Here is a 27,239-nt window from a genome sequence, read left to right as displayed (position 1 = left end):
CTTAATAAATGCCATCATTATTATTATTATTATCAACCCTTTGGAAGCTACTTCCATCACTGGCTGATTCCCATTCATCCTCCATCTGTTTCTGCCCCATTCACTGCATGTCCTCACCATCACTGAGACCTGGCTCACACTAGGCAATCAGTCAGTCAGTCGTATTTATTGAACGCTCTGTATGCCAAGCGCTGTACTAAACGCTTGGGAGAGAAAAATATAACAATATGACAGACACATTCCCTGCCCACAAGTTTGCAGTCTAGAAGTGGGGGATACAGAAATTAATATAAATAAATAAAATTACAGATATGTACATAAGTGCTTTGGGGCTGAGAGGGGGAGATGAATAAAGGGAGTAATAAAGGGAAGTGGAGAAACAGCCTGGCGTAATGGATAGAGCATAGGCCTGGGAATCAGAAGGACGTGGGTTCTAATTCCAACTCCACCATAGGTCTGCTGTGTGATCTTGGGCAAGTCGCTTCACTTCTCTGGGCCTCAGTTGCCTCATCTGTAAAATGGGGATTAAGACTGTGAGCCCCATGTGGGACAAAGACTGTGTCCAACCTGCTTAACTTGTATCTACCCCAGTGCTTAGAACAGTGCTTAGGACATAGTAATCATTTAGCAAGTACTGTTATTGTTATTATTATTATTATTATTAAGTCAGGGCAACACAGAAGGGGGTGGAAGAAAAGGAAAAGAGGACTAAGTCAGGAAAGACCTCTTGGAGGAGACAGCCTTCAATGAGGCTTTGAAGTTGGGGAGAGTAATTGTATGTGGGCTATGAAGAAGGAAGGCCTTCCAGGCCAGAGTCAGGATCATCATCATCATCATCATCAATCGTATTTATTGAGTGCTTACTATGTGCAGAGCACTGTACTAAGCGCTTGGGAAGTACAAATTGGCAACATATAGAGACAGTCCCTACCCAACAGTGGGCTCACAGTCTAAAAGGGGGAGACAGAGAACAAAACCAAACATACTAACAAAATAAAATAAATAGGATAGATATGTACAAGTAAAATAAATAAATAAATAAATAAATAGAGTAATAAATATGTACAAACATATATACATATATACAGGTATATACATATATACAGGATGTGGGCGAGAGGTCGGCGGTGGGAGATACGAGGGTGAGCCATTACTCGTCCTCACCATCACTGAGTCCTGGCTCACATCAGATGACGTGGTCTCTCCTTCCACTCTCTTCCAAGGAGGCTCACCTTCTCCACCTCCCCCCAGACTTGTTGGGAAAGTGAGAAGAATCTGACTGCTTCTTTCCCCTGTGCCTCAGTTACCTCATCTGTAAAATGGGGATGAAGACTGTGAGCCCCCCGTGGGGCAACCTGATCATCGTAGAACAGTGCTTTCCACATAGTAAGCACTTAATAAATGCCATCATTATTATTATCATCACCTTGTAACCTCCCCAGTGCTTAGAACAGTGCTTTGCACATAGTAAGCACTTAATAAATGCCATCATTATTATTATTATTATCATCACCTTGTAACCTCCCAAGCGCTTAGAACAGTGCTTTGCACATAGTAAACGCTTAATAAATGCCATCATTATTATTATTATCGTCACCTTGTAACCTCCCCAGTGCTTAGAACAGTGCTTAGCACATAGTAAGCGCTTAATAAATGCCATCATTATTATTATTATCACCTTGTAACCTCCCCAGCACTTAGAACAGTGCTTTGCACATAGTAAGCGCTTAATAAATGCCATCATTATTATTATTATCATCACCTTGTAACCTCCCCAGCGCTTAGAACAGTGCTTTGCACATAGTAAATGCTTAATAAATGCCATCATTATTATTATTATCATCACCTTGTAACCTCCCCAGCGCTTAGAACAGTGCTTTGAACATAGTAAGTCCTTAGTAAATGCCACCATTATTATTACTATCATCACCTTGTAACCTCCCCAGCGCTGAGAACAGTGCTTTGCACATAGTAAGCGCTTAATAAATGCCATTATTATTATTATTATTATTATTATTATTTACTGTGTGCCAAGCACTATACTAAGCGCCGGCATGGATACAAGCAAATCAGGTTGGAAACAGTCCCTGTCCCATGTGGGGCTCACAGTCTCAATCCCCATTTTACAGATGAGATAACTGAGGCCCAAAGAAGTGAAATGACTTGCCCAAGGTCACACAACAGACAACACACAACAGAATTAAGCACACTGCCCTGCCTTCCTCCTCAACCTCAGTAATCTATATCTATATATTCTATTGCTTCTTCCTACTTGTATTTAATTTTAATGTCTGTCTCCCCCACTAAATTTTAAGCTCAATATTAATAATAATAATAATAATAAGTAATATAACATTATTATAATATTATAATTATAGTATATATTATAATACAATTACTATTATTAATTAATACTATTTTTGTATTATTACTTGTATTTAATTTTAATGTCTGTCTCCCCCACTAGATTTGAAGCTCCATAAAATAATAATAATATATTATAATTATAGCATATAACAATGTAATTACTGATATTATTGATCAATAATATTATTTATAGGATAACAGTGATATTGTTAATTATTAATAATATTTAATTAATTAATAATTACTGTGATTATTAATTATGGTACTTGCTAAGCACTTCCTATGTGCCAGCCATTGTACTAAGTGCTAGGGTGGATACGAGCAAATCAAGTTGGACACAGCCCCTGTCCTATATGGGGTTCACAATCGTAACCCCCATTTTACAGAGGAGGTAACTGAGATCCAGAGAAGTGAAACGACTTGCCCAAGGTCACACAGCAGACAGGTGGAGGAGCCAAGATTAGAACCCCTGACCTTCTGCCTCCCAGCCATCCACTGTGCCAAAGCACTCAGTACGTGCTGTGCACAAAGTAATTACTTAACAACTGTTAATTAACTAATGGATTGATTGTGCATCTGACTCCACAAGTGAGGTTCATAGTGAGGAGGTCAGAGTGGAACAAAAATCACATTTCCACTTTGATTTTTTTTAATGGCATTTGCTAAATGCTTACTGCATGCCGAGCACTCTATTAACTTCTGAGGTAGGTACAAACAAGATAATCAGATTGGACACCATCCCTGACCCACATGGGGCTCACGGCTTTAATCCCTGTTTTACAGATGTGATAACTGAGGCACAGAGAAGTGAAATGAGTCGCCCAAGCTCATCCAGCAGATAAGTGGAGGAGCTGAGATTAGAACTCATGTCTTCTGACTCCTTGGCACATGCTCTTTCCACTAGTCCAAGCCTCTTCTAACTGTGTTTTAGTCTTGATTTTCCTCACCTCCCACCCACTGCTGATACCTTTTCTCCCTGTCTCTCCCCACAAAGCGTCATCAAAGCACATCCCAAGGCCCAGCTTAAAAGCCGCCTCCTCCAGAAAATCTCCTTTAAAGAATCGTCCTATTCTTCAGGTCATGCCCTCCCATCAGTCATCCCAACACATCCCAGCAGTTCATCAGTTTATCCATTACTTATCACACCTTTCACATCCCCTACCACTCCTAACTGTGGCCTATTCGCCAATTAATGCCTATTGCCTCCCCTGTCAGATGGTAAGCCCTTTCCCGGGCAGGGATAAGATGAGATGTATATATAACTATATAATTTTATGACTTTGGCAGACAGAGGTTAGATGACTTCCAGGATCACACTGCAAATCGGAGGAGTTGGGGCTAAAATTGGAATCACCAGACTCCCTAGTCATCTCCTAGTAGTCTTTCCAGTGCTGAGCAAACTCTACTTTCAACTGCAGTTCCCGCCTTTGGAATTGCTCTTTCACCAGCACAAATCCCATTGAGAAGCCCAGTGCTGCAAGATTATCCCTCTCCTTCCACCTCTAACTCCAAGAAGTCTTCCCCGACTAGCCCTTATTTCCTCTACTCCGTCTTCCTCTGCATCACCTATGCACTTGGATTTGTATCCTTTAAGCCCCTAATATTCACCACCACTCCCCCACACAGCACTGTACAGTTGGGAAGCAGCTTAGCTTAGTGGTTTGGGAGTCAGAGGACGTGAGTTCTAATCCCGGTTCCACCACTTGTCTGCTGTGTGACCTTGGGCAAGCTGCTTAAATTCTCTGTGCCTCAGTTAATTTATCTGTAAAATGCAGATTAAAACTGTGAGCCCCACGTGGGACAACGTGTTCACCTGTATCTACCCCAGTGCTTAGAACAGTACTCGGCACATAGTAAGCACTTAACAAATACCGTAATATTAATTGTCATTATTATTATTTCAGATCCATAATTTATTTTACTGCTTCTCTACCCCAATAAGACTATAAACTCCACAAGGGCAGGGAACGTGTCCACCAACTCTGTTGTAGTGGCCCCTCCCAAGCATTTAGTGGCTAGAGCATGGGCCTAGGAGCATGAGGTCATGGGTTCTAATCCCAGCTTTGTCATTGTCTGCTTTGTGACCTAGGGCATGCCACTTCACTTCTCTATGCCTTGGTTCCCTCATTTGTAAAATGGGGATTGAGACTGTGAGCCTCATGTGGGAAAGGGACCATGTCCAACCCGATTTGCTTGTATCCACCCCAGCACTTAGTACAGTGCCTGGCACATAGTAAGAGCTTAATAAATACCATTATTATTATTACTCTACACACAAGGACTCAATAAGTACCATTAATTGATTGATCAATTCAGATTATGAGAGCCTCAAGTGGGACAAGGGACTGTGCCCAACCTGATTTGTTTGTATCCACCCCAGAGCTTAGTACAGGGCCCTGGGACATAGTAAGCACTTAACAAATACCAGAATTATTAAATACCATTATTATTATTATTATTATGAAGGGCTTTTCTCACAGGGCATTCACCAGAAAAACATGCTTTTAACCATGTTCATAAAACAGTGAGTCAGAAGGAATACAGTATTTCATTAAAGTATGTATCATTGAAAGAAAGTTATGCACTTAAGGGTAATAAAAACCAAAATTCATTGGAAAAAAATTATTTAAGATTCCTCTTGCCTTTCCAATTTAAATAGTTGGCCCTATGTGGAGTTTAGCTTATAAAATGATAAAATGATTAAGCTGGGAAGATGAAAGTCTCATTGAAAGCACCATCTATCAAAATTTGTATTTTCTATGTTCTATGTTTCAGGGAGAATCAGGAGATCAAGGAAACCTTGGAAAAATTGGTGAAGCAGTAAGCTTATTTTCATTTTTCTCCTGTTTTCTATATTCACTATTTAGAACCATTTTGCAATGATGTTAACAGGCAACTTCAGCACTTCAAATGCCACCTATGTTCTCAGAGGAACTGGGTTCTAAACCTGACTCTGCCACTTGCCTGATGTGAGATCTTGGGCAGGTCACTTAACATGTCTGTAGAAGCAGTGTGGCTCAGTGGAAAGAGCACGGGCTTTGGAGTCAGAGGTCATGAGTTCAAGTCCCAGCTCCTACAACTGTCAGCTGTGTGACTTTGGGCAAGTCAATTAATTTCTCTGTGCTTCAGTTACCTCGTTTGTAAAATGGAAATTAAAACTGTGAGCCCCCCATGGGACAACCTGATCACCTTGTAACCTCTCCAGTGCTTAGAATAGTGCTTTGCACATAGTAAGTGCTTAACAAATACCATTATTATTATTATTATTATGTCTGTACCAGAGTTTCCTCATCTGTCAAATGGGAATTAAATACCGGTTCTCTGTCTTTCTTAGACTGTGAGTTTCATGAGGTCATGATTGTCTGGTATCTAACCCAATGCTTACTACAATGCCTGGCACATAGTAAGTGCTAAACAAATGGCACAATTGTTAATTCTTATTGAATGTATCCACTTAAGATACTGTCTTATGTAAGACCTATTTATTTCACAGGAAGCCCGTATACAGAGGAGACTAGAGGAAAATACTGCTTAGCTTTTGTGAGGATTTTTCCCATAAATGACCTCAGTTATCACCTCCTTTACCATTTCACACCTCATTTACCCTTGATCAAATTCTGTACAAGGTGGTCAGATTTGCAATGTTTGCCAACTTTATTGTATTGCACTCCTCCAATATAGTGCTCTGCGCAAAGTAAGTACTCAATAAGTACCACTGATGAAGATGGAATCTTGAGCATAGCCCTGCTTTTGGTCCAGTGGAAAGAGCACTGCTCTGAAAATCCATAGGCTTTGCTTCTAGGTCCAATCAATCAATCAATCAATCAATCAATCAATCGTATTTATTGAGTGCTTACTATGTGCAGAGCACTGTACTAAGCGCTTGGGAAGTACAAATTGGCATCACATAGAGACAGTCCCTACCCAACAGTGGGCTCACAGTCTAAAAGGGGGAGACAGAGAACAGAACCAAACATACCAACAAAATAAAATAAGTAGGATAGAAATGTACAGGTAAAATAAATAAATAAATAAATAAATAGAGTAATAAATATGTACAACCATATATACATATATACAGGTGCTGTGGGGAAGGGAAGGAGGTAAGACGGGGGGGATGGAGAGGGGGACGAGGGGGGAGAGGAAAGAAGGGGCTCAGTCTGGGAAGGCCTCCTGGAGGAGGTGAGCTCTCAGCAGGGCCTTGAAGGGAGGAAGAGAGCTAGCTTGGCGGATGGGCAGAGGGAGGGCATTCCAGGCCCGGGGGAGGACGTGGGCCGGGGGTCGATGGCGGGACAGGCGAGAGCGAGGTACAGTGAGGAGATTAGCGGTGGAGGAGCGGAGGGTGCGGGCTGGGCAGTAGAAGGAGAGAAGGGAGGTGAGGTAGGAGGGGGCGAGGTGATGGACAGCCTTGAAGCCCAGGGTGAGGAGTTTCTGCCTGATGCGCAGATTGATCGGTAGCCATTGGAGATTTTTGAGGAGGGGAGTAATATGTCCAGAGCGTTTCTGGACAAAGATAATCCGGGCAGCAGCGTGAAGTATGGATTGAAGTGGAGAGAGACACGAGGATGGGAGATCAGAGAGAAGGCTAGTGCAGTAGTCCAGACAGGATAGGATGAGAGCTTGAATGAGCAGGGTAGCGGTTTGGATGGAGAGGAAAGGGCGGATCTTGGCAATGTCCAATGTCCAATTCTGTCTGAATTTGGCTAAGGTGGAGGAAGACTTCATTTGTTCTTCACAGTATGTTCAGTCATTCATTCAATCATATTTATTGAGTGCTTACTGTGTGCAGAGCACTGTACTAAGCACTTGGGAAAGTACAATGAATGAATGAATGAATACAATACAGCAATAAAGAATATTCTATTTATTTTATTTTGTTAGTATGTTTGGTTTTGTTCTCTGTCTCCCCCTTTTAGACTGAGCCCACTGTTGGGTAGTAACTGTCTCTATAAGTTGCCAACTTGTACTTCCCAAGTGCTTAGTACAGTGCTCTGCACACAGTAAACGCTCAATAAATATGATTGATGATGATATGTTGCCAACTTGTACTTCCCAAGCGCTTAGTACAGTGCTCTGCACACAGTAAGAGCTCAATAAATACGATTGAATGAATGAATGAAGGGCAATCCCTGCCCACAAAGAGCTCACAGTCTAGAGGGGTAGAGAAATACACACATATTGCAGGGTAGTCATTCATTCATTCATTCAATCGTATTTATTGAGCGCTTACTGTGTGCAGAGCACTGTACTAAGCGCTTGGGAAGTACAAATCGGCAACATATAGAGACGGTCCCTACTCAACAATGGGCTCACAGTCTAGAAGCTATATTGGTCGGGCTGTGCTGCTTTGTTAAAGAGCCAATCAGACCTGTTATTCGAGGTGGGTTTAGGAACTGTAGTGAAAAAGGAATTTGAACGGCATTTCCCAAAAAGCAAAGGGATTGTTCCATGCATGGAGGCAGATTTCGAACGGAAAGGCTAACCTCCCTCTTTCTTAGCTGAAGGTCCCACTGTTGGGTAGGGACTGTCTCTATATGTTGCCAACTTGTACTTCCCAAGCTCTTAGTACAGTGCTCTGCACACAGTAAGTGCTCAATAAATACGATTGATTGATTGATTGATTGACTGAGTGTTGGCATATGCCCCTCCTTGCCCTGGGACCAGGCTAGCCCACATGACAAACTGAGCTTTCCCCCTTTCCAGTTTCCTTCTTTCCCACTCCCTTCTGCATCACCCTTACTTGCTCCCTTTGTTCACGCCCCTCCTGCCCCCAGCCCCACAGCACTTATGGTCATATCTGTAATTTTATCTGTCTCTCCCCGCTTCTAGATTAAAGCTTGGTGTGGGCACGGAATGTGTCTGCTTATTGTTATATTGTAATCTCACAAGTGCGTAGAACAGTGTTGTGCACATAGTAAGTGCTCAATAAATATGATTGAATGAAGGGATGAATGAGCGAATGAATAAATGACCTTATTACCGCTCTGTGGGAAGGGTAGGTCAGGGAAAATAAGAGCCTGGACCTGTGGTTTGGGAATTGACTCTTCTCATTTTCCCTCTGGATTTCAGAACTTCTCTGAGGAAATCACTGCCTGAGAATAGTGGATCTAGTGTCCAGCACGATTTGTTTGTGTCCACCCCAGCTCTTAGTACAGTACCTGGCACATAGTAAGTGCTTAACAAATACCATAATCATTATTATTATTATTAGTGGGAATTCCCTCTCAACATGTGTAGTCCAACTAGGCCCTCCCCATAAACCTCCTGAGGTGGGGAGGAGAATCGTGGTCAGAGGCCAAACACTTGTGGTTATTTGGGGGAGGCATAGGGACTATAAACTCATTTCATTCACTCATTCCTTCATTCAATCATATTTATTGAGTGCTGTGTGCAGAGCACTGTACTAAGCGCTTCAGAGAATACAATATAGCAATAAACAGATACATTCCCTGCCCATAACGAGCTTACAGTCTAGAGGAGGGGAGACAGAAATGAATACAAATAAATAATGTTACAGTTACGTACAGAAGTGCTGTGAGGCTGGGAGGGGGGGAAGAGCAAAGGGAGCAAGTCAGGTTGATGCAGAAGGGAGTGGGAGATGAGAAAAAGTGGGGCTTAGTCTGGGAAGGCCTCTTGGAGGATGGAAGGTGCCTGTTCATTGCTATATTGTACTCTCCCAGGTGCTTAGTATAGTGCTTTGCACACAGGAAGCACTCAATAAATATGATTGCATGAATGAATGAATTATTGCCTGAGATATCTTCCCAAGCACAACTGAGTCTAACTCTGGGATACTCCTGACCTGAGTTCCACACTGTAAAATAATATAAAATAAGGCAGATGCAAGCAAGTGTCATGCTAATAAGGAGAGATGACAAAGAAATGGTCAACAGATGTAACTTTAAAACTTCATTTTTATCTGTGCTGTCAAACTCATTTACCTACCAAGTATTAACAGCTAACAGATTTATTGATTTGAATTTCACCATCTTTGCCATCCTCTTCCCATTCTGGTGGAAAATTCAGTTGAGTACAGACATGCAACAGAAGGGGGAGGGAGAAAGTGGAGGAGGAAGAAAGGAAATGCAGTGGAAAGAGTTTGGGCCTGGGAATCCAAAAGATCTATGTTCTAATTCCGGCTCCGCCACTTTTCTGTTGCATGACCTTGGGAAGGTCACTTGACATCTCTGTGCCTCAGTTCCTTCATCTGTAAAATGGGAATTAGGACTGTAAGCCCCATGTGGGACAGGGATTGTGTCCAACCTGATTACCTTGTATTTACCCCAGGGCTTAGAACAGAGCTGGACACATAGTAAAGCACTTAACAAATACCATACAAAAAATGTAACTAGATAATTGGGAGACATTGTGACCCTGTGGGAGGAATCCAGGACTGGGAGTTGGGAGATCTGGGTGTGAGTACCAACTGTGCCATTGGATCCCTGTAGTTATCGCCCCATTTCCCTCCTACCCTTCCTGTCCAAACTCCTTGAGCAAGTTGTCTACACCTGCTGTCTCAAATTCCTCTCCTCCAATTCTCTGCTTGGCCCCTCTCCGATCTGGCTTCCATCCCCTTCACTCCACAGAAACCACCCTCTCAAAGGTCACCAATCATTTCCTTCTTGCCAAATCCAACAGCTCCTACTCCATCCTAATCCTCCTCTACCTCTCAGCTGCCTATGACACTGTGGACCATCCCCTTCTCCTGGAAACATTATCCAACCTTAGGTTCACTGATTCTGTCCTCTCCTGGTTCTCCTCTTATCTTTCTGGCCATTCATTTTCAGTCTCTTTCATGGGCTCCTCTGCCTCCCACCCCCTAACTAAGGGAGAATCTCAAGGCTCAGTTCTGGGTCCCCTTCTGTTCTCCATCTACACTCACTCCCTTGGAGAACTCATTCGCTCTCATGTCTTCAATTATCACTTCTATGCAGATGATACCCAAATCTAAATCTCCAACCCTGATCTCTCTCCCTCTCTCCAATCTCACATCTCAGCCTGCCTCCAAGGCATCTCTACTTGGATGTCCTCTCATCACCCAAATCCTGCCCTCCCCTTAACTTTCCCAACACCGTAAATAGCCCCACCATCCTTCATGTCTCACAAACTTTGGTGTTATCCTTGACTCCTCTCTTTCACTCAACCTGCATATTCGATCCATCACCAAATCCTGGTGGTCCCACCTTCACAGCATCGCTAAAATCTGCCCTTTCCTCTCCATCCAAACTGCTACCATGCTAATACAATCACTCATCCTATCTTGCCTGTATTACTGCCTCAGCCTCCTTGCAGACCTCCCAACCTCCTGTCTCTCCCCACTCTAGTCCATACTTTATTTGCTGCTGCCCGGATCATCTTTCTACAAAAACATTCAGGAAAAGTCACCCCCTTCCTCAAAAATCTGGAGCGGTTGCCTGTCCACCTTCGTAAGAAACAAAAATCCCTCACCTGTCCACTTTCACAACAAACCAAAATTCCTCACCATAGACTTTAAAGCACTCATTCATTCATTCATTCAATCATATTTATTGAGCGCTTACTGTGTGCAGAGCACTGTACTAAGCACTTGGGAAGTACAAGTTGGCAACGGGGGACAAAGTGGACAAAGCCGATCAGAACAAGAAGCTTTTACCGTGAGGTCATCGGAATAAGAATTGACAGTGTTTATTGGATCGGCTTTGTCCCCTTTGTCCCCCGTTTGTCTCTCCCCTTTGTCTCTTTTCATCTCTCTGCTTGCCATCTCTCATCTCTTCTCTCATCTTTCACCTCTCTCTCACCTCTTCATCTCTTCCCCCTCCATCTTTCCTCTCTCTCTGTCTCTCTTTTGTTTCATCTCTCTCTTCCCTCTTTGTCTCTCTCCATCTTTCTGCTCTCTATCTCTCATCTCTCTTCTCTCATCTTTCACCTCTCTCACCTCTTTATCCCAGACTGAGCCCCCTCCTTCCTCTCCCCCTCCTCCCCAACCCCATCCCCCCGCCTTACCTCCTTCCCCTCCCCACCGCACATGTATATATGTATATATGTTTGTACATATTTATTACTCTATTTATTTTACTGGTACATATTTATTCTATTTATTTTATTTTGTTAATATGTTTTGTTTTGTTGTCTGTCTCCCCCTTCTAGACTGTGAGCCCGCTGTTGGGTAGGGACCGTCTCTAGATGTTGCCAACTTGTACTTCCCAAGCGCTTAGTACAGTGCTCTGCACACAGTAAGCACTCAATAAATACGATTGAATGAATGAATGAATCCTTTAATGTGTTCAAGTGGCAGTAGAGCAAATATTTTGGAAAGGAGAGGAACAGAATTTCATGGTGTCCTTCAGATTGAGCCAACGAGCTGTGAGATTTGGTCATTAAATTATAACATATTATCAAATGTTATTAGTTCCTGAGCTATAGTGGAGCCTAACAACTAGACACTAATGTATTTGGAATGGGAAACAGGAAAACATTTTCAGAAGGTGAAAAAAAATAAAAGAATCACTGGAATTCACCAGATAAGAATTAGATTAATTAGGTTCAGCTCTCCTTCCCTGAGGCCTTCTCCAGGGGAAGGGGGGCTCTGGGTAGACACTCCTTAAGGGATAATTGTGAAATGAATCAAATTCTGCCCTTTCCAATATTTTCTCCATCAGTCAATGGAAAACGGGGTAGCCTAGTGGAGAGAGCATGGGCCTGGGATTCACAAGACCTAGGTTCTAACCGCAGATCCATAACTTGCCTACGGTGTGACCTTGGGCAAGTCACTAAATTTCTCTGGGCCTCAGTTTCCTCACCTGTAAAACAGGGATTCAGTAGCTGTTCTCCTTCCCACTCAGACTGTGAGACTCATGTAGGACAGGAACTCTGTCCAACCTCATTAGCTTGTAGTTACCCCAGTGCTTAGTACAGTTTTTGGCACATAGTAGGCACTTAACAAATAGTATCATCATCACCATTTTATTTAGGAGAAGCAGCGTGGCTCAGTGGAAAGAGCCCAGGCTTTGGAGTCAGAGGTCATGGGTTCAAATCCTGGCTCCGCCAGTTGTAAGCTATGTGACTTCGGGCAAGTCACTTCTCTGGGCCTCAGCTCCCTCATCTGTAAAATGGGCATGAAGCCTGTGAGCCCCCTGTGGGACAGCCTGATTACCTTGTATCCCCCCAGTGCTTAGAACAGTGCTTTGCACATAGTAAGTGCTTAGTAAATGCCATTATTATTATTATTATTATTGCTTATTGAGATCTGGCTACACTAAGAGCCTGAGAGAGTACAATAGAGAAAGCAGATCTGATCCCTACCCTCAAGGAGCACACAGTCCCATATAGGGCCCCCAATCTTAACACCCATTTTACAGATGAGGTAACAGAGACACAGAGGAGTTCATTCATTCATTCAATCATATTTATTGAGTGCTTACTGTGTGCAGAGCACTGTACTAAGTGCTTGGGAAGTACAAGTTGGCAACATATAGAGATGGTCCCTACCCAACAGCGAGCTCACAGTCTAGAAGGGGGAGACAGACAACAAAACAAAGCATATTAACAAAATAAAATAAATAGAATATTAAATATGTACAAGTAAAATGAATAGAGTAATAAATCTGTATAAACATATATATAGGTGCTGTGGGGAGGGGAAGGAGGTAAGGCAGGGGAGATGGGGAGGGGGATGAGGGGGAGAGGAAGGAGGGGGCTCCGTCTGGGAAGGCCTCCTGGAGGAGGTGAGTTCTCAGTAGGGCTTTGAAGGGAGGAAGAGATAAATGACTTGCCCAAGGTCACATAGCAAACAAGTGGCAGAGCTGAGACTAAAATCCAGGCCCTACCTACTCCCAGGCCCGTGTTCTATCTGCTACACCCCGCTGCTTCTCATGAGTTGATAGCACCCTATTTTCAGACAATAAAGCCACCCTGAATGAATTCTTCTACTGTATGGCTGTCCATGGAGTTACAAACAGAAGAAGGGAATGTAATTCAGTGTCAATAGCAAAAGGCAAGGTGCCATAAGGAAGAAGTTTTGACATTGTCTAAGTGTGTGGGACACTAGGAAAGATGTTTGACTGCAAGCAGACAAGCTGTGGGAAACACGATTAAAAGGAAAACAACATCCAACTAGCGCTGAGCTGTAGCGTGGAAGTGGAACATTCCTTTGTAAAGGGGATGTCAGGAATTCCCAACAGTAATTGAACGAGTTTGGTCTGCGCAAATCATTCCCAAGAAGTTTGCAGGATTGTTTTTCTTAGAATGTGGCTTTAACATAAGCCATCCCTTCAAAGCCCTACTGAGAGCTCACCTCCTCCAGGAGGCCTTCCCAGACTGAGCCCCCTCCTTCCTCTCCCCCTCCTCCCCTTCCCCATCCTCTCTGCCTTACCTCCTTTCCTCCCCACAGCACCTGTATATATGTATATATGTACGCATTGATTACTCTATTTATATTTTATTTGTACATATTTATTCTATTTATTTTATTTGGTTTCTATGTTTTGTTTTGTTGTCTGTCTCCCTCCTCTAGACTGTGAGCCCGCTGTTGGGTAGGGACCATCTCTATATGTTGCCAACTTGTATTTCCCAAGCTCTTAGTACAGTGCTCTGCACACAGTAAGCGCTCAATTAATGCGATTGAATGAATGAATGAATAAGGCTTTTGCAGTCTCCAGTATTAGCCATTTTACTGAACTGGAGGTTGCAATGTGATGATAAAAAAAGCAGTAGTAGTAGTACTAATAGTAGTAATAATAATGATGGCGTTTCTTAAGTGCTTACAATGTGCAAAGCACTGTTCAAAGCATTGGGGAGGATACAAGGTGATCAGGTTGTCCCACGTGGGGCTCACAGTCTTAATCCCCATTTTACAGATGAGGGCACCGAGGCACAGAGAAGTTAAGTGACATACCCAAAGTCACACAGCTGACAATTGGTGGAGCTGGGATTTGTAGCTGTAGTAGTAGTAGCAGCAGCAGTGAAATTATTTGAGCATCTACTAGGTTCAGTGCACTGTACTAGACGCTTGGAAGGTACAACAGAAGCCCAAGGCACATTCACTAGCTACAAAGAATTCACACTATGATGGGAAGATAGATACTGAAATATTTTCATGCAGGGGAAGCAGAATAAATAAGATAAAATGTTCAGGGCTGAAGATGGACATGACTAAATATATATAAGTTCAAGAGGCAGCTGGAAGTTTGATGAGATCTCAGTCCCTAATGATTTGTCAGGAAGGCTTATTGAACAAGGTGGGATGTTGGGGTGTGGGGTTTGGAAAATAAGGAGGATAGAGGACTGGTAGTTTTGAGGCAGGGAAGCGGGTTCCATCTCTGCGGACAACCTGAGCCAGATGACGAAAGCAGCATTGGCTGGTGGAGAGAGCACGGGCTTGGGAGTCAAAAGGTCATGGGTTCTAATCCCGACTCCGCCATTCATCTGTTGTGTGACCTTGGGTAAGCCACTTCACTTCTCTGGCCCTCATTTCCCTCATTTGCAAAAATGGGAGTTGAGATTGTGAGCCCTGCATGGGACAGGGACTGTGTCCAACCCAATTTGCTTGTATCCATCCCAGTGCTTAGTACAGTGCCTGGCACATAGTAAGCATTTAACAGATACCATTATTATGAGAGGCAGCTTGGCCTAGTGGAAAGAGCCCGGGCTTGGGAGTCAGAGGTCGTGGGTTTGAATCCCGGCCCTGCCACTTGCCAGCTGTGTGACCTTGGGCAAGTCACTTAACTTCTCTGTGCCTCAGTGACCTCATCTGTAAAATGGGGATGAAGACTGTGAAACCCACATGGGACAACCTGATTCCCATATATCTACCCCAGCACATAGAACAGTGCCTGGCATATAGTAAGCACTGAACAAATACCAACATTATTATTATTAAGGGTTTTAATCCCCACTCTACCATTTATCTGCTGTGTGACCTTGGGCTGGGATTGGAACCCACACCCTCTGATTAGAATCCACCCTCTGGGGTCGATACAAGCAAACCAAATTGCACATAGTCCCTGTCCCACGTGGGGCTCACGGTCTCAATCCCCATTTTACAGATAAGGAAACTGAGTCCCAGAGAAGTGAAGCGACTTGCCCAAGGTCACAGCAGACAAGTGGCGGAGTCGGGATTAGAACCCATGCCCTTCTGACTCCCAAGCCCCTGCTCTATCCACTATGCCATGCTGCTTCTCAGAGATGTGAGAGGGGAACTGGGAGAGTGTGGAGTTGGCAAAACCAAGATGAGACTGTATTTTTAGAGGAAGGGGACAGACCTCAGCGTCTAAATGATAATGCTTTCATTGCAGCTTCTCACCATTATCCCCAGCACTCTCACCATCAAGTGTTTTCTGAGTGTGCATTTGCATCATATGGTTCTAGTTTTGAATAATGGAAACATGGAAGAAAGGTAATAGACACAAAAGTAGCAATGAGAATAATTTTAAATTATTTGTTAAACTCTTACTATGTCCATTCATTCATTCAGTCATATTTATTGAAGGCTTACTGTGTGTAGAGCACTGTACTACTAAGTGCTTAGGAGAGAATGATGCAACAGTAAACAAACACCTTCCCTGCCCCTAGTGAGCTTACAGTCCAGAGAGGGAGAGACAGACTTTGATATAAATGAATAAATGAAGGATATGTACATAAGCACTTTGGGGTTGAGACTGCAGAAGTGCAAAGGGAGCAGTGCAGAAGGGAGCGGGAGAAGAGGAAAAATGGGGCTTAGGGAAGGACTCTTGGACAATATGGGCCTTCAGTAAGGCTTTGAAGTGGAGGGATAATAATTGTCTATCGGATTTGAGGAGGGAGGGCGTTCCAGGCCTAAGATACAACGTGGGCCAGGCGTCGGTAGAGAGACAGGCGAGATCAGGAAAAGTGAGAAGATTAGCACCAGAGGAGTGAAGTGTGTGAGTTGGGTTGTAGAAAGAGAGAAGTGAGATAGGAGGGGGCAATGAGATTTAGTGCTTTGAAGCCAAATTCATTCATTTCATTCATTCAATCGTATTTATTGAGCACTTACTGTGTGCAGAGCACTGTACTAAGCACTTGGGAAGTACAAGTTGGCCACATATAGAGTCGGTCCCTACCCAACAGTGGGCTCACAGTCTAGAAGGGGGAGACGGACAACAAAACAAAGGTGAGGAGTTTTTCTATGATGCAGAGGTGAATGAGTAATCATTGGAGTTTTCTGAGGAGTGGGGACACATGTCCCAAACATTTCTGTAGAAAAATGATCTGAGCAGTAGAGTGAAATATAGACTGGAGTGGGGAGAGACAGGAGGTTGGGAGGTCAGCAAGGAGGCTGAGGCAGTAATCCAGGCAGGATAGGATGAGTGATTGTATTAAAGCGGTAGCAGTTTGGATGGGGAGGAAAGTGCGGATTTTAGCGATGTTATGAAGGTAGAACCGACAGGATTTAATATTGCCAAGTGTCGTACTAAATGTTAGGGTAGATACAGGATAATCAGGTCATACACAGGCCCTGTCCCTCTCAGCACTCACAAACTAAGCTTCAAAACTCAGAAACTTCAAAGCCCTACTGACAGCTCACCTCCTCCAGGAGGCCTTCCCAGACTGAGCCCTCTCCTTCCTCTCCCCCTCCTCCCCCTCCCCATCCCCCCGCCTTACCTCCTTCCCCTCCCTACAGCACCTGTATATATGTATATATGTTTGTACGTATTTATTACTCTATTTTATTTGTACATATTTATTCTATTTATTTTATTTTGTTAATATCTTTTGTTTTGTTGCCTTTCTCCCTCTTCTAGACTGTGAGCCCACTGTTGGGTAGGGACTGTCTCTATATGTTGCTGTTGCCAACTTGTACTTCTCAAGCACTTAGTACAGTGCTCTGCACACAGTAAGCGCTCAATAAATACGATTGAATGAATGAATGAATGAACTAAGAAGGAGGGAGAGCAGGAATTGAATCCCCATATTACAGATGAAGAAACTGAGGTCCAGAGAAGTTAAGTCACTTATTTAAGGCCATATAGCAGGGAAGTGGTTGAGTCAGGATTAGAGCCCCTGCCCTCTGACTCCTAGGTTCCTGCTTCTCAGTCTTTTTTACAGCACAGCTGGGGGAAAAAAGTCTATAAAAAGGTATTGCCAAAAAAGTATACTTTTCACTAAACTATGTGTATAGCCACTAGAAACCTGAGAGAAATCAAGATCAAATTGAAAATACTAAAGAATCTTCTAGACTGTGAGCCCATTATTGGGTAGGGACCGTCTCTCTATGTTGCCGACTTGTACTTCCCAAGCGCTTAGTACAGGGCTCTGCATGCAGTAAGTGCTCAATAAATATAACTGAATGAATGAATAGAGGAAATTGTGGTCTGTAAAAGTAAGTCCAACCAGATGAGGAGAGACTGAATTGGGCATATCTATCAATTGGTATTTATTGAGTGTTTGTTATATGCAGAAGCACTTGGAAGAGTACAATGCAACAGAGTAGGGAGAAGTATTCCCCAACTATCAGAAGCATACAGTCTAGAAGGGGAGATAGAAAGACATTAAAGTAAAGTATGCATATGGATAAAGAGTATGCATGACCGTTTCTAGAATGCTTTAAGACCATCTTTAACAGCTGCTGTTTCCGCATCACTCATCTACTGTGTTGTGACTAGCCGATTCCAGATAAAGAGGTAACAAAGACCAAGTCATTATCGAAACTTAAATTCATGCCAATGAAAGATAATAATAATAAAAACGATGGCATTTGTTAAGCACTTACTGTGTGCAAAGCACAGGTCTAAGCACTGGGGAGAATACAAGGTGATCAGGTTGTCCCACGTAGGGCTTACAGTCTTAATCCCCATTTTACAGATGAGGGAACTGAGGCTCAGAGAAGTGAAGTGATTTACCCAAGGTCACACAGCTGACAATTGGTGGATCCGGGATTTGAACCCATGACCTCTGACTCCCAAGCCCATGCTCTTTCCACTGAGCCACGCTGCTTCTCTATGAGGTTGAATTACCCAGATATTTCCTAAATTGCATCTAGGGAATGTCCCAAGGGTCAGTGCTACTTAAATTTCTTATCAGCGAAGATCACCAGAACTTGACAAATGTCAAAGTCGTTACTGCAAACGGGTCCCTTAGATGGTCCCTTCAGAAAGTAACAATATGTAGGTTTTAAAAAAAAAATAATGAGCAAGCTAATAAATGATCATGAAATAGCTAAATAAAGAGCAAGCTAATAAATGACCATGAAATAGCTAAAAAAAATAATGAGCAAGCTAATAAATGACCGTGAAATAGCTTGAGACAATCTAATAAGCAGAGAGGTTTTATCACTAATCCCTGCAGACTCAGTGATGGTGGGCGGATTATCTTTAAGCGTAGAAAAATTGGAACAGGATCAGGAGGAGTCCGGAAAGAGAGGAACAGAGATTGGGAGAGAGACAAGGCACATCTCTAGACTAGAAGCTCCTAGAAGGAGCAGATGATCAAGAGTCAGAGTTCTCCTGAAGTGAACGGAGCTAAAATAGCTTATTCAAACTCACAATATATGTTTGTACATATTTATTACTCTATTTATTTATTTATTTTATTTGTACATATCTATTCTATTTATTTTAGTTTGTTAGTATGTTTGGTTTTGTTCTCTGTCTCCCCCTTTTAGACTGTGAGCCCACTGTTGGGTAGGGACTGTCTCTATGTGTTGCCAATTTGTACTTCACAAGCGCTTAATGCAGTGCTCTGCACATAGTAAGCGCTCAATAAATACGATTGATGATGATGATGATGATGATGATGGCATTTATTAAGTGCTTACTATGTGCAAAGCACTGTTCTAAGCGCCGGGGAGGTTACAAGGTGATCAGGTTGTCCCACGGGGGGCTCACAGTCTTCATCCCCATTTTCCAGATGAGGTAACTGAGGCACAGAGAACAGAAGTGACTTGCCCAAAGTCACACAGCTGACAAGTGGCGGAGCCGGGATTATCCAATCTTCTCCACGGCTCTGAGTCATAGTTTGTCTCAAATTTAAGGTACCAAGTATGGCTCCTTGAACAGTCCCACCAGCATCACTTAGGGTCATGCTCGACATGAAGTCACAAGACCACTTCATGTACCAATGAAGTTCTAGTACATAGTCTCCTTGCAGCAAAGCTACGCTAACCCTAATGCAGCTATGCTTGGTGGAACATGTGAGGAGATTGAGTGACCGCAGGAAACCCAAGCAGTCTAAGGAGCTGAAATTGGGAGGCAGAAATTAAAGGGGGGGAGGAGAAAAATTTTAAGGACTGGGTAAAATAAATAATAATAATAATGATGGCATTTGTTAAGTGCTTACTATGTGCCAAGCCCTGTTCTAAGCGCTGGGGGACACACAACGTAATCAGGTTGTCCCACGTGGGGCTCACAGTCTTAATCCCCATTTTACTGATGAGGTAACTGAGGCACAGAGAAGTTGAATGACTTGCCCAAAGTCACACAGCTGACAAGTGGCAGAGCTGGGACGAGAGCACACGACCTCTGACTCCCAAGCCCGTGCTCTTTCCACTGAGCCACGCTGCTTCTCAGACAATGCTCTATACCAGATCAATCAATCAATCAATCAATCATATTTATTGAGTGCTTACTGTGTGCAGAGCACTGTACTAAGCGCTTGGGAAGTACAAGTTGGCAGCATATAGAGACAGTCCCTACCCATCAGTGGGCTCACAGTCTAAAAGATGAAAACTGAGAGTCAATTTCTTGAGGGTAGACTGTTGGGTGCACTGTCACCTAGAAGAGAGTGGTTCTCTCTGAGCAAAAACTTCATATGGAGAGACAAAGGAGCAAAAAAGAAAACAGCGCCAGGCACTACAAACATTAAGTACAGTGCTCTGCGCATAGTAAGCGCTCAATAAATACGATTGATGATGATTAAGGAAAGCAACGCAAGGGGCAACCATTTTGATTGCACTTTGGCCAGAGCTGTGGATCTCCTTTGTGTCACACGTTTCTCCTTCAGTGGTGTCTTCTTCGAAAAGGGACAACTTATCTAGTTTTTGCCACCATTCATTCATTTTGTGCAGAGCACGCTCATTGACTTTGTGTTTGATTGCAGAACACACGCATTTCCAAAGCTGTTTTACTGAAAGTAATCATCTGCTCCTTTAAAAACACACAAAGTGTAACCAGTGAATACTGCTCTCAACCTGCTTACTAGGACATTTTCTGGACATTGTACAGATTTTCCCTGAATCCAATTTAATAGATGAATATTGTAGGCTTCCCATTGTTTCATTTTAATGAAGTTTCTTTTTCTCAGGCTTCGGGCAAATGCTCTAAAGGAATCTCATTTGAATTGCATTTGCCATCCCACTTACAACTTTCTTTAGAAATCTGTTTTGTTTCAGTCTTCTCATATCCAACAGACAGCACCACAACCGTCGCTCACGTGGTAGGAAGGGATTTGTGGAGCCATTAAATCTCTTATTGCTTTTGATTTTAGGAAAAATCATTAAGAGAAATCTGTTTCTTATTTAGCCATAGCCACAGCTGTTGCATTCTTTAAAGAGAATTTTTGTAAGCATGAGACTCTTTTATTAGTTCAGTTTCTGTTGGACTATCAGTAGTGAGTGAGGTGCTCTATTTATTTTCCTTGTTAGCCCATTGCATAGAAAATATCTTACTGGGTTTGCAGTGGTCAGAATATGGGGCTGAGACAACCTCTCAGGTATTTTAGTATTCAAATAATTGAAAATTTTCCACGGATCAACTCCCCTCCAATCCTATGCAGACACTTCAACGTTCATTAAACAATTGCCACAAGGTCATTATCAGGGCCCAATAACATCAACCCATCAGTCAATCATGTTCGTTGAACACTTACTGTGTGTACAGCTCTGGGAGAGTACAACATAACATCCCTGAGTACGTTTTCTAAATGTTGGGCACAAACTTGCTTTGAAAACTGGTGTAGCGATTCAAAGTGACTCTAGGAATCAATTTGTACCATAGAAATTCACAGACGCCAGAGTAGTTTACCTGAACTAGAAAATTGCCTCAGGAAATGCTAGACTGGGAAGAAGGGAGGCTCAATAGTAATAATGCTGGTAATTGTGTTTTTTGTTAAAAGTTTAGCACGCGCCAGATACTGTATCAGACATCAGGGCAGATACAAGATAATCAGTTTAAACACAGCCTCTGTCCCACATGGGGCTTACAGTCTAATTAGGAGGGAGCACTAAGATTTCACCTTCATTTTACAGATGAGAGGCCCAGAGAACTTAGGAGATTTGCCCAAGTTCTCACAGCAGGCAAGTGATGGAGATGTGCCTGTCTTCTGCTTAGTACAGTGCTCTGCACACAGTAAGCGCTCAATAAATATGATTGATTGATTGATTGAATCCCACACCATGCTCTTTATTCTAGTCCACATGGTTCCCACTTGGGTGGGGGAGAGAGAGAGAGAGACAGAAGGGGAAGAGCAACAGCAGGTTTGGTGCTGAGAGAGAGGAGGCACTGGTGAAAGTGTGGGGAAGAAGCCTATATTATTATTGGGCAACTGATATGTGTGCAGAGCATTATAACTGGCACTTGGGAGCATAAAATAAAAGTTGAAAACAAGATCCCTGCTCTCAAAGAGCTTACAATCAGTCAATCAATGGTATTTATTGAGAGCTTACTGTCATTCATTCATTCATATTTATTGAGCACTTACTGTGTGCAAAGCACTGTGCTAAGCGATTGGGAGAGTACAATACAGCAACAGACACATTCCTTCCCACAACGAGCTCACGGTCTAGAGGGGGAGACTGACATCAATATAAATAAATAAATAAATAAATAAATAAATAAATAAATAAATAAATAAATAGCAGATATGTATATATACAGATACATGGAGAAGCAACGTGGCTCAGTGGAAAGAGCATGGGCTTTGGAGAAAGAGGTGATGGGTTCAAATCCTGCCTCTGCCAACTGTCTGCTGTGTGACTTTGGGCAAGTCACTTAACTTCTCTGTGCCTCAGTTACCTCATCTGTAAAATGGGGATTAAAACTGTGAGCCCCCCGTGGGACAACCTGATCACCTTGTAACCTCCCCAGCGCTTAGAACAGTGCTTTGCACATAGTGCTTAACAAATACCATCATTATTATTATATGTGCTGTGGGGATGGGAGGGATGATGAATGAAGGAGCAAGTAAGAGCAGCACAGAAGGGAGTGGGAGAAGAGGAGAGGAGGGCTTAGTCAGGGAAGACTTCTTGGAGGAGATGTGTGTCTTCAATAAGGTTTTGACGTGGGGGAGAGCAATTATCTGTCTGATACGAGGAGGGAGGGCGTTTCAGGTCAGAGGCAGGGTGTGGGCGAGAGGTCGGGGCAAGATAGATGAGATCAAGGTATAGTGAGAAGGCTAGCATTAAAGGAACCAAGTGTGCATGTTGGGTTGTAGTAGGAGAGAAGTGAGGTGAGATAGGTGGGGGTAAGGTGATTACGTGCTTTAAAGCCAATAGTGAGGAGTTTTTGATGTGAAGGTGGATGGGCACCCCCCTGGAATTTCTTGAGGAATGAGGAAACTAGGTTTGAACGTTTTGAAGGAAAATGATTCGGACAGCAGAATGGAGTATAAACTGGAGTGGGGAGAGACAGGAGGCAGGGAGGTCAGCAAGGAGGCTGATACAATATTCAAGGTGGGATAAGGTAAGTACTTGCATTAATGTGGTAGCAGACTGAGAGGAAGGGGCAGATTTTGGCGATGTAAAAGTAGAAATGACGGGTTTAGTGATGGCTGGAATATGTAGTTGGAACGATAATGATAAGGATAATGCCAAGGTTACGGGCTTGTGAGACAGGAAAGACGGTGATGCTATTGATGGGAATGGGAATGGGGAGGATAAGGGTTGGGTGGGAAGACAAGAAACTGAACACAAAAGCACTGTAGTAAGAACTTGGGAGAATTTGTAGACCCATTCCCTGCTCACACTCTAATGAGGATAGGCAGTATTGAGAGGCAGCGTGGCTCTGTGGAAAGAGCATGGGCTTTGGAGTCAGAGGTCATGCGTTCAAATTCCGGCTCCGCCAATTGTCAGCTGTGTGACTTTGGGCAAGTCACTTCACTTCTCTGGGCCTCAGTCACCTCGTCTGTAAAATGGGGATGAAGACTGTGAGCCCCCTGTGGAACAACCTGATCACCTTGTAACCTCCCCAGCGCTTAGAACAGTGCTTTGCACATAGCGCTTAATAAATGCCATCATCATTATGATTATTGGTGTTTACAACCTAAGCTGCAGTTGGAGGAGTTGGTAACGGCAGCAGTGGTAGCCTAGGACAGGCAAGCCAGGAGGAGATCACTAAGGGAGCCCAGCTCTGTTGTCCCACCTTGGGAAAGAGATCCAGACCCTGTGAGCGGTGAGGAAGCCCAACTCCCCAAGGCTGGGTCTCTTCCTGTCCCTTACTCATAAGGCCTTCCCTTGGGAAAGGGCTAGGATATTGACTGATTGATTGGAGACCTCATAGATTTTCTGTGAATCAAGGAACTTCCTTGCTTGTGAGTCCTCATCCTAATAATAATAGTAATGTTGGTATTTGTTAAGCGCTTACTATGTGCCAAGCACTGTTCTAAGCGCTGCGGGGGATACAAGGTAATCAGGTTGTCCCGCGTGGGGTTCACAGTCTTCATCCCCATTTTACAGATGAGGGAACTGAGGCCCAGAGAAGTTAAGTGACTTGCCTAAGGTCACACAGCTGACAAGTTAGTACCATCAGCATCACTCAGAACCTTCCTAGAATACTAGGGTCTGTAACTCACGCGGGCTGTTAAAGACTCGAGGTGGGGTTGGAGGCAATCATCATCATCATCAATTGTATTTATTGAGCGCTTACTGTGTGCAGAGCACTGTACTAAGTGCTTGGGAAGTACAAGTTGGCAACATATAGAGACAGTCCTTACCCAACAGTGGGCTCACAGGCAATGAGATAAAGGATTGGAAAACAGACCTTTCAAAAAACAAGATGATTCGTGCGGAAGAGAAGGCTGTGGGAGGGAATGCCTTCAAGACAGTCCATGGCTGCACGAATGACCCTTACTCAGGGACAACGAGCAGATGTTCTCTCTTCCACTGAAGAAAGAACAAGTGGAAAGAGACTGAAAACACACCAAGAAGGCTCCACCTGTTTGGGAGGGTAGGGTGAATAAAGGGCACAAATCCACATGCAAAGGTGGATAGGTACAGAAAGGATATGGGAAAGCAAACAGTAGATTCTTTGAAGAGACCAAATCTTCCAAGCTTTTGAAAATTTTAAATCAAAACAATAGAACATAGCTGGTTTTCGTTATTGTGGAAATGTGCGCGTGGGCGGAGATTATTGAAATTCCTAAATGATCTAGAAATTCTACTTTAACCAATATTTGCAACCTTTCTCCAAAGGAATATGTCTACCAACTCTGTTATATTGTATTTTCCCAAGCGCTTAGTACAGTGTTCTGAACTCAGTGAGCACTCAATTCATTCCATCGAATTTACTGAGCACTTACCGTGTGAAGAGCACTGTACTAAGCGCTTGGGAGAGTACTCAGGGGAAAGATCTCGGGCTTTGGAGTCAGAGGTCATGGGTTCAAATCCCGGTTCCGCAGATTGTCAGCTGTGTGACTTTGGGCAAGTCACTTCACTTCTCTGTGCCTCAGTTACCTCATCTGTAAAATGGGAATTAAGACTGTGAGTCCCCTGTGGGACAACCTGATCACCTTGTTACCTCCCCAGCATTTAGAACAGTGCTTTGCACATAGTAAGCACTTAACAAATGCCATCATTATTATTATTATTATTATTACAATACAACAGTAAACATATACATTCACATTCCCTGCCCACAACGAGCTTACAGTCTAGAGGATGAATATGATTGATTAATTGATGCCCTCAAGCCTTTTATTGAGAGCTGTTGAGTAGCGAACTTCAGAGATCAGAATTTTACTTTTATTTTCCTCCTCTATCCATCCTCTAGTGGAGGTGCTAATAAACAGTAAATGGCAAAAAAAGGAGACTGCAGAAAGGAGCAGGAAGTGAATAAAGGTCCTAAATAACAAGACCCTAATCAATACTTGCTCGTGTTTTATTTCTCCTCAGACTTTGGAACAGAGTCTCCGGGGATAATTTGGAATTACCCTGAGGGTAATCACACATAATAAAAAGCATGTGAGAGCAACACATTTAAAAAAAAAAAGAAAAAGAGAAACAACTCAGCAGCCCCAATTCTTCATGCATGATTTTTAGATTATCCTCTCGTTCAATTTCACAGCATCAAAATGCTACTGCTAGCCTGTAGTTTGACTGCCAAATTTTCTAAGGCTATAGCCTTTTTCCATTGACTACAGCTAGAAATAAAGTGATTTTTAATTACTTGGTTTTCAGGGATTGTGAAACTCGGCTAACTTTTTTCAGTATTAATACACTGGCAACAGTACATAGAGAAGCAGCATGGTCTGGTGGATAGAGCATGGACCTGGGAATCAGAGGACCTAGGTTCTAAACCTGCTTTTGCCACTTGTCTGTTGTGTGAGTTTTGGCAAGTCACTTCACTTCTCTGTGCCTCAATTCCCTCATCTGTAAAATGGGTGTTAAAACTGTGAGCCACATGTGGAACAGGAGGCCTTCCCAGACTGAGCCCCCTCTTTCCTCTCCCCCTCCCCATCCCCCCGCCATACTTCCTTCTCCCACAGCACCTGTATATATGTTTGTACAGATTTATTACTCTATTTTACTTGTACATATTTACTATTCTATTTATTTTGTTAATGATGTGCATCTAGCTTTACTTCTATTTATTCTGATGACTTGACACCTGTCCACATGTTTTGTTTTGTTGTCTGTCTCCCCCCTCTAGACTGTGAGCCCGTTGTTGGGTAGGGACCATCTCTATATGTTGCCAACTTGCACTTCCCAAGAGCTTAGTACAGTGCTCTGTACATAGTAAGTGCTCAATAAATACGATTGAATGAATGAATGAATGAACAGGGATTGGGTCTGACCTGATTTGTTTGCATCCACCCCAGTGCTTAGTACAGTGCCTGGCACATAGTAAGCACATAACAAATACCACAATTATTATTATTATCATTATTATTACAGCACTGAACTATCCTTGACTGGCAACCAATTAGGGTGTAGAGGTGAGACCAGGGCCCAGGTGGACTCCATAATTTGCTTCTGAATAAAAGTTAATTCTAATAGTTAATTCTTCTTCATTCTTCAGAAGTATTGCTCCACATTCATTCATTCATTCATTCAATTGTATTTATTGAGCGCTTACTGTGTGCAGATCACTGTACTAAGCGCTTGGGAAGTACAAGTTGGCAACATATAGAGACGGTCACTACTCGACAGTGGGCTCACAGTCTAGAAGGGGGAGACAGACAACAGTACAAACATATAAACCAAATAAAATAAATAGAATAAATATGTACAAATAAAATAAATAAATAAATAGAGTAATAAATGCCTACAAACATATATACATATATACAGGTGCTGTGGGGAGGGGAAGGAGGTAAGGCGGGGGGGGAGGAGGAGGAGAGGAAGGAGGGGGCTCAGTCTGGGAAGGCCTCCTGGAAGAGGTGAGCTCTCAGTAGGGCCTTGAAGGGAGGAAGAGGGCTAGCTTGGCGGATGTGGGGAGGGAGGGCATTCCAGGCCAGGGGGAGGACGTGGGCCGGGGGTCGATGGCGAGACAGGCGAGAACGAGGCACTGTGAGGAGATTAGCGGCAGAGGAGGCCTCCCCAGACTGAGCCCCTTCCTTCCTCTCCCCCTCGTCCCCCTCTCCATCCCCCCATCTTACCTCTTTCCCTTCCCCACAGCACCTGTATATATGTATATATGTTTGTACATATTTATTACTCTATTTTATTTGTACATATCTATTCTATTTATTTTATTTTGTTAGTATGTTTGGTTTTGTTCTCTGTCTCC

The 27,239-nt window shown here is 43.2% G+C and overlaps 1 protein-coding gene across 1 annotated transcript in view; it reads left to right on the top strand.

Annotated features, from left to right (window-relative positions):
* The window catches only part of COL24A1 (collagen type XXIV alpha 1 chain), a 500,281-nt gene that overhangs the window by 235,041 nt on the left and 238,001 nt on the right, over positions 1–27,239 (top strand). The window contains exon 24 of the mRNA XM_038745410.1: positions 5,143–5,187. Within this exon, the coding sequence (XP_038601338.1) occupies positions 5,143–5,187 (45 nt within the window). The remainder of the gene's footprint in view (positions 1–5,142; positions 5,188–27,239) is intronic.

Source organism: Tachyglossus aculeatus, chromosome 4 (assembly GCF_015852505.1).
Source record: "Tachyglossus aculeatus isolate mTacAcu1 chromosome 4, mTacAcu1.pri, whole genome shotgun sequence".
Classification (NCBI taxonomy): domain Eukaryota; kingdom Metazoa; phylum Chordata; class Mammalia; order Monotremata; family Tachyglossidae; genus Tachyglossus; species Tachyglossus aculeatus.
This window is presented reverse-complemented; position numbering and strand designations above follow the sequence as displayed.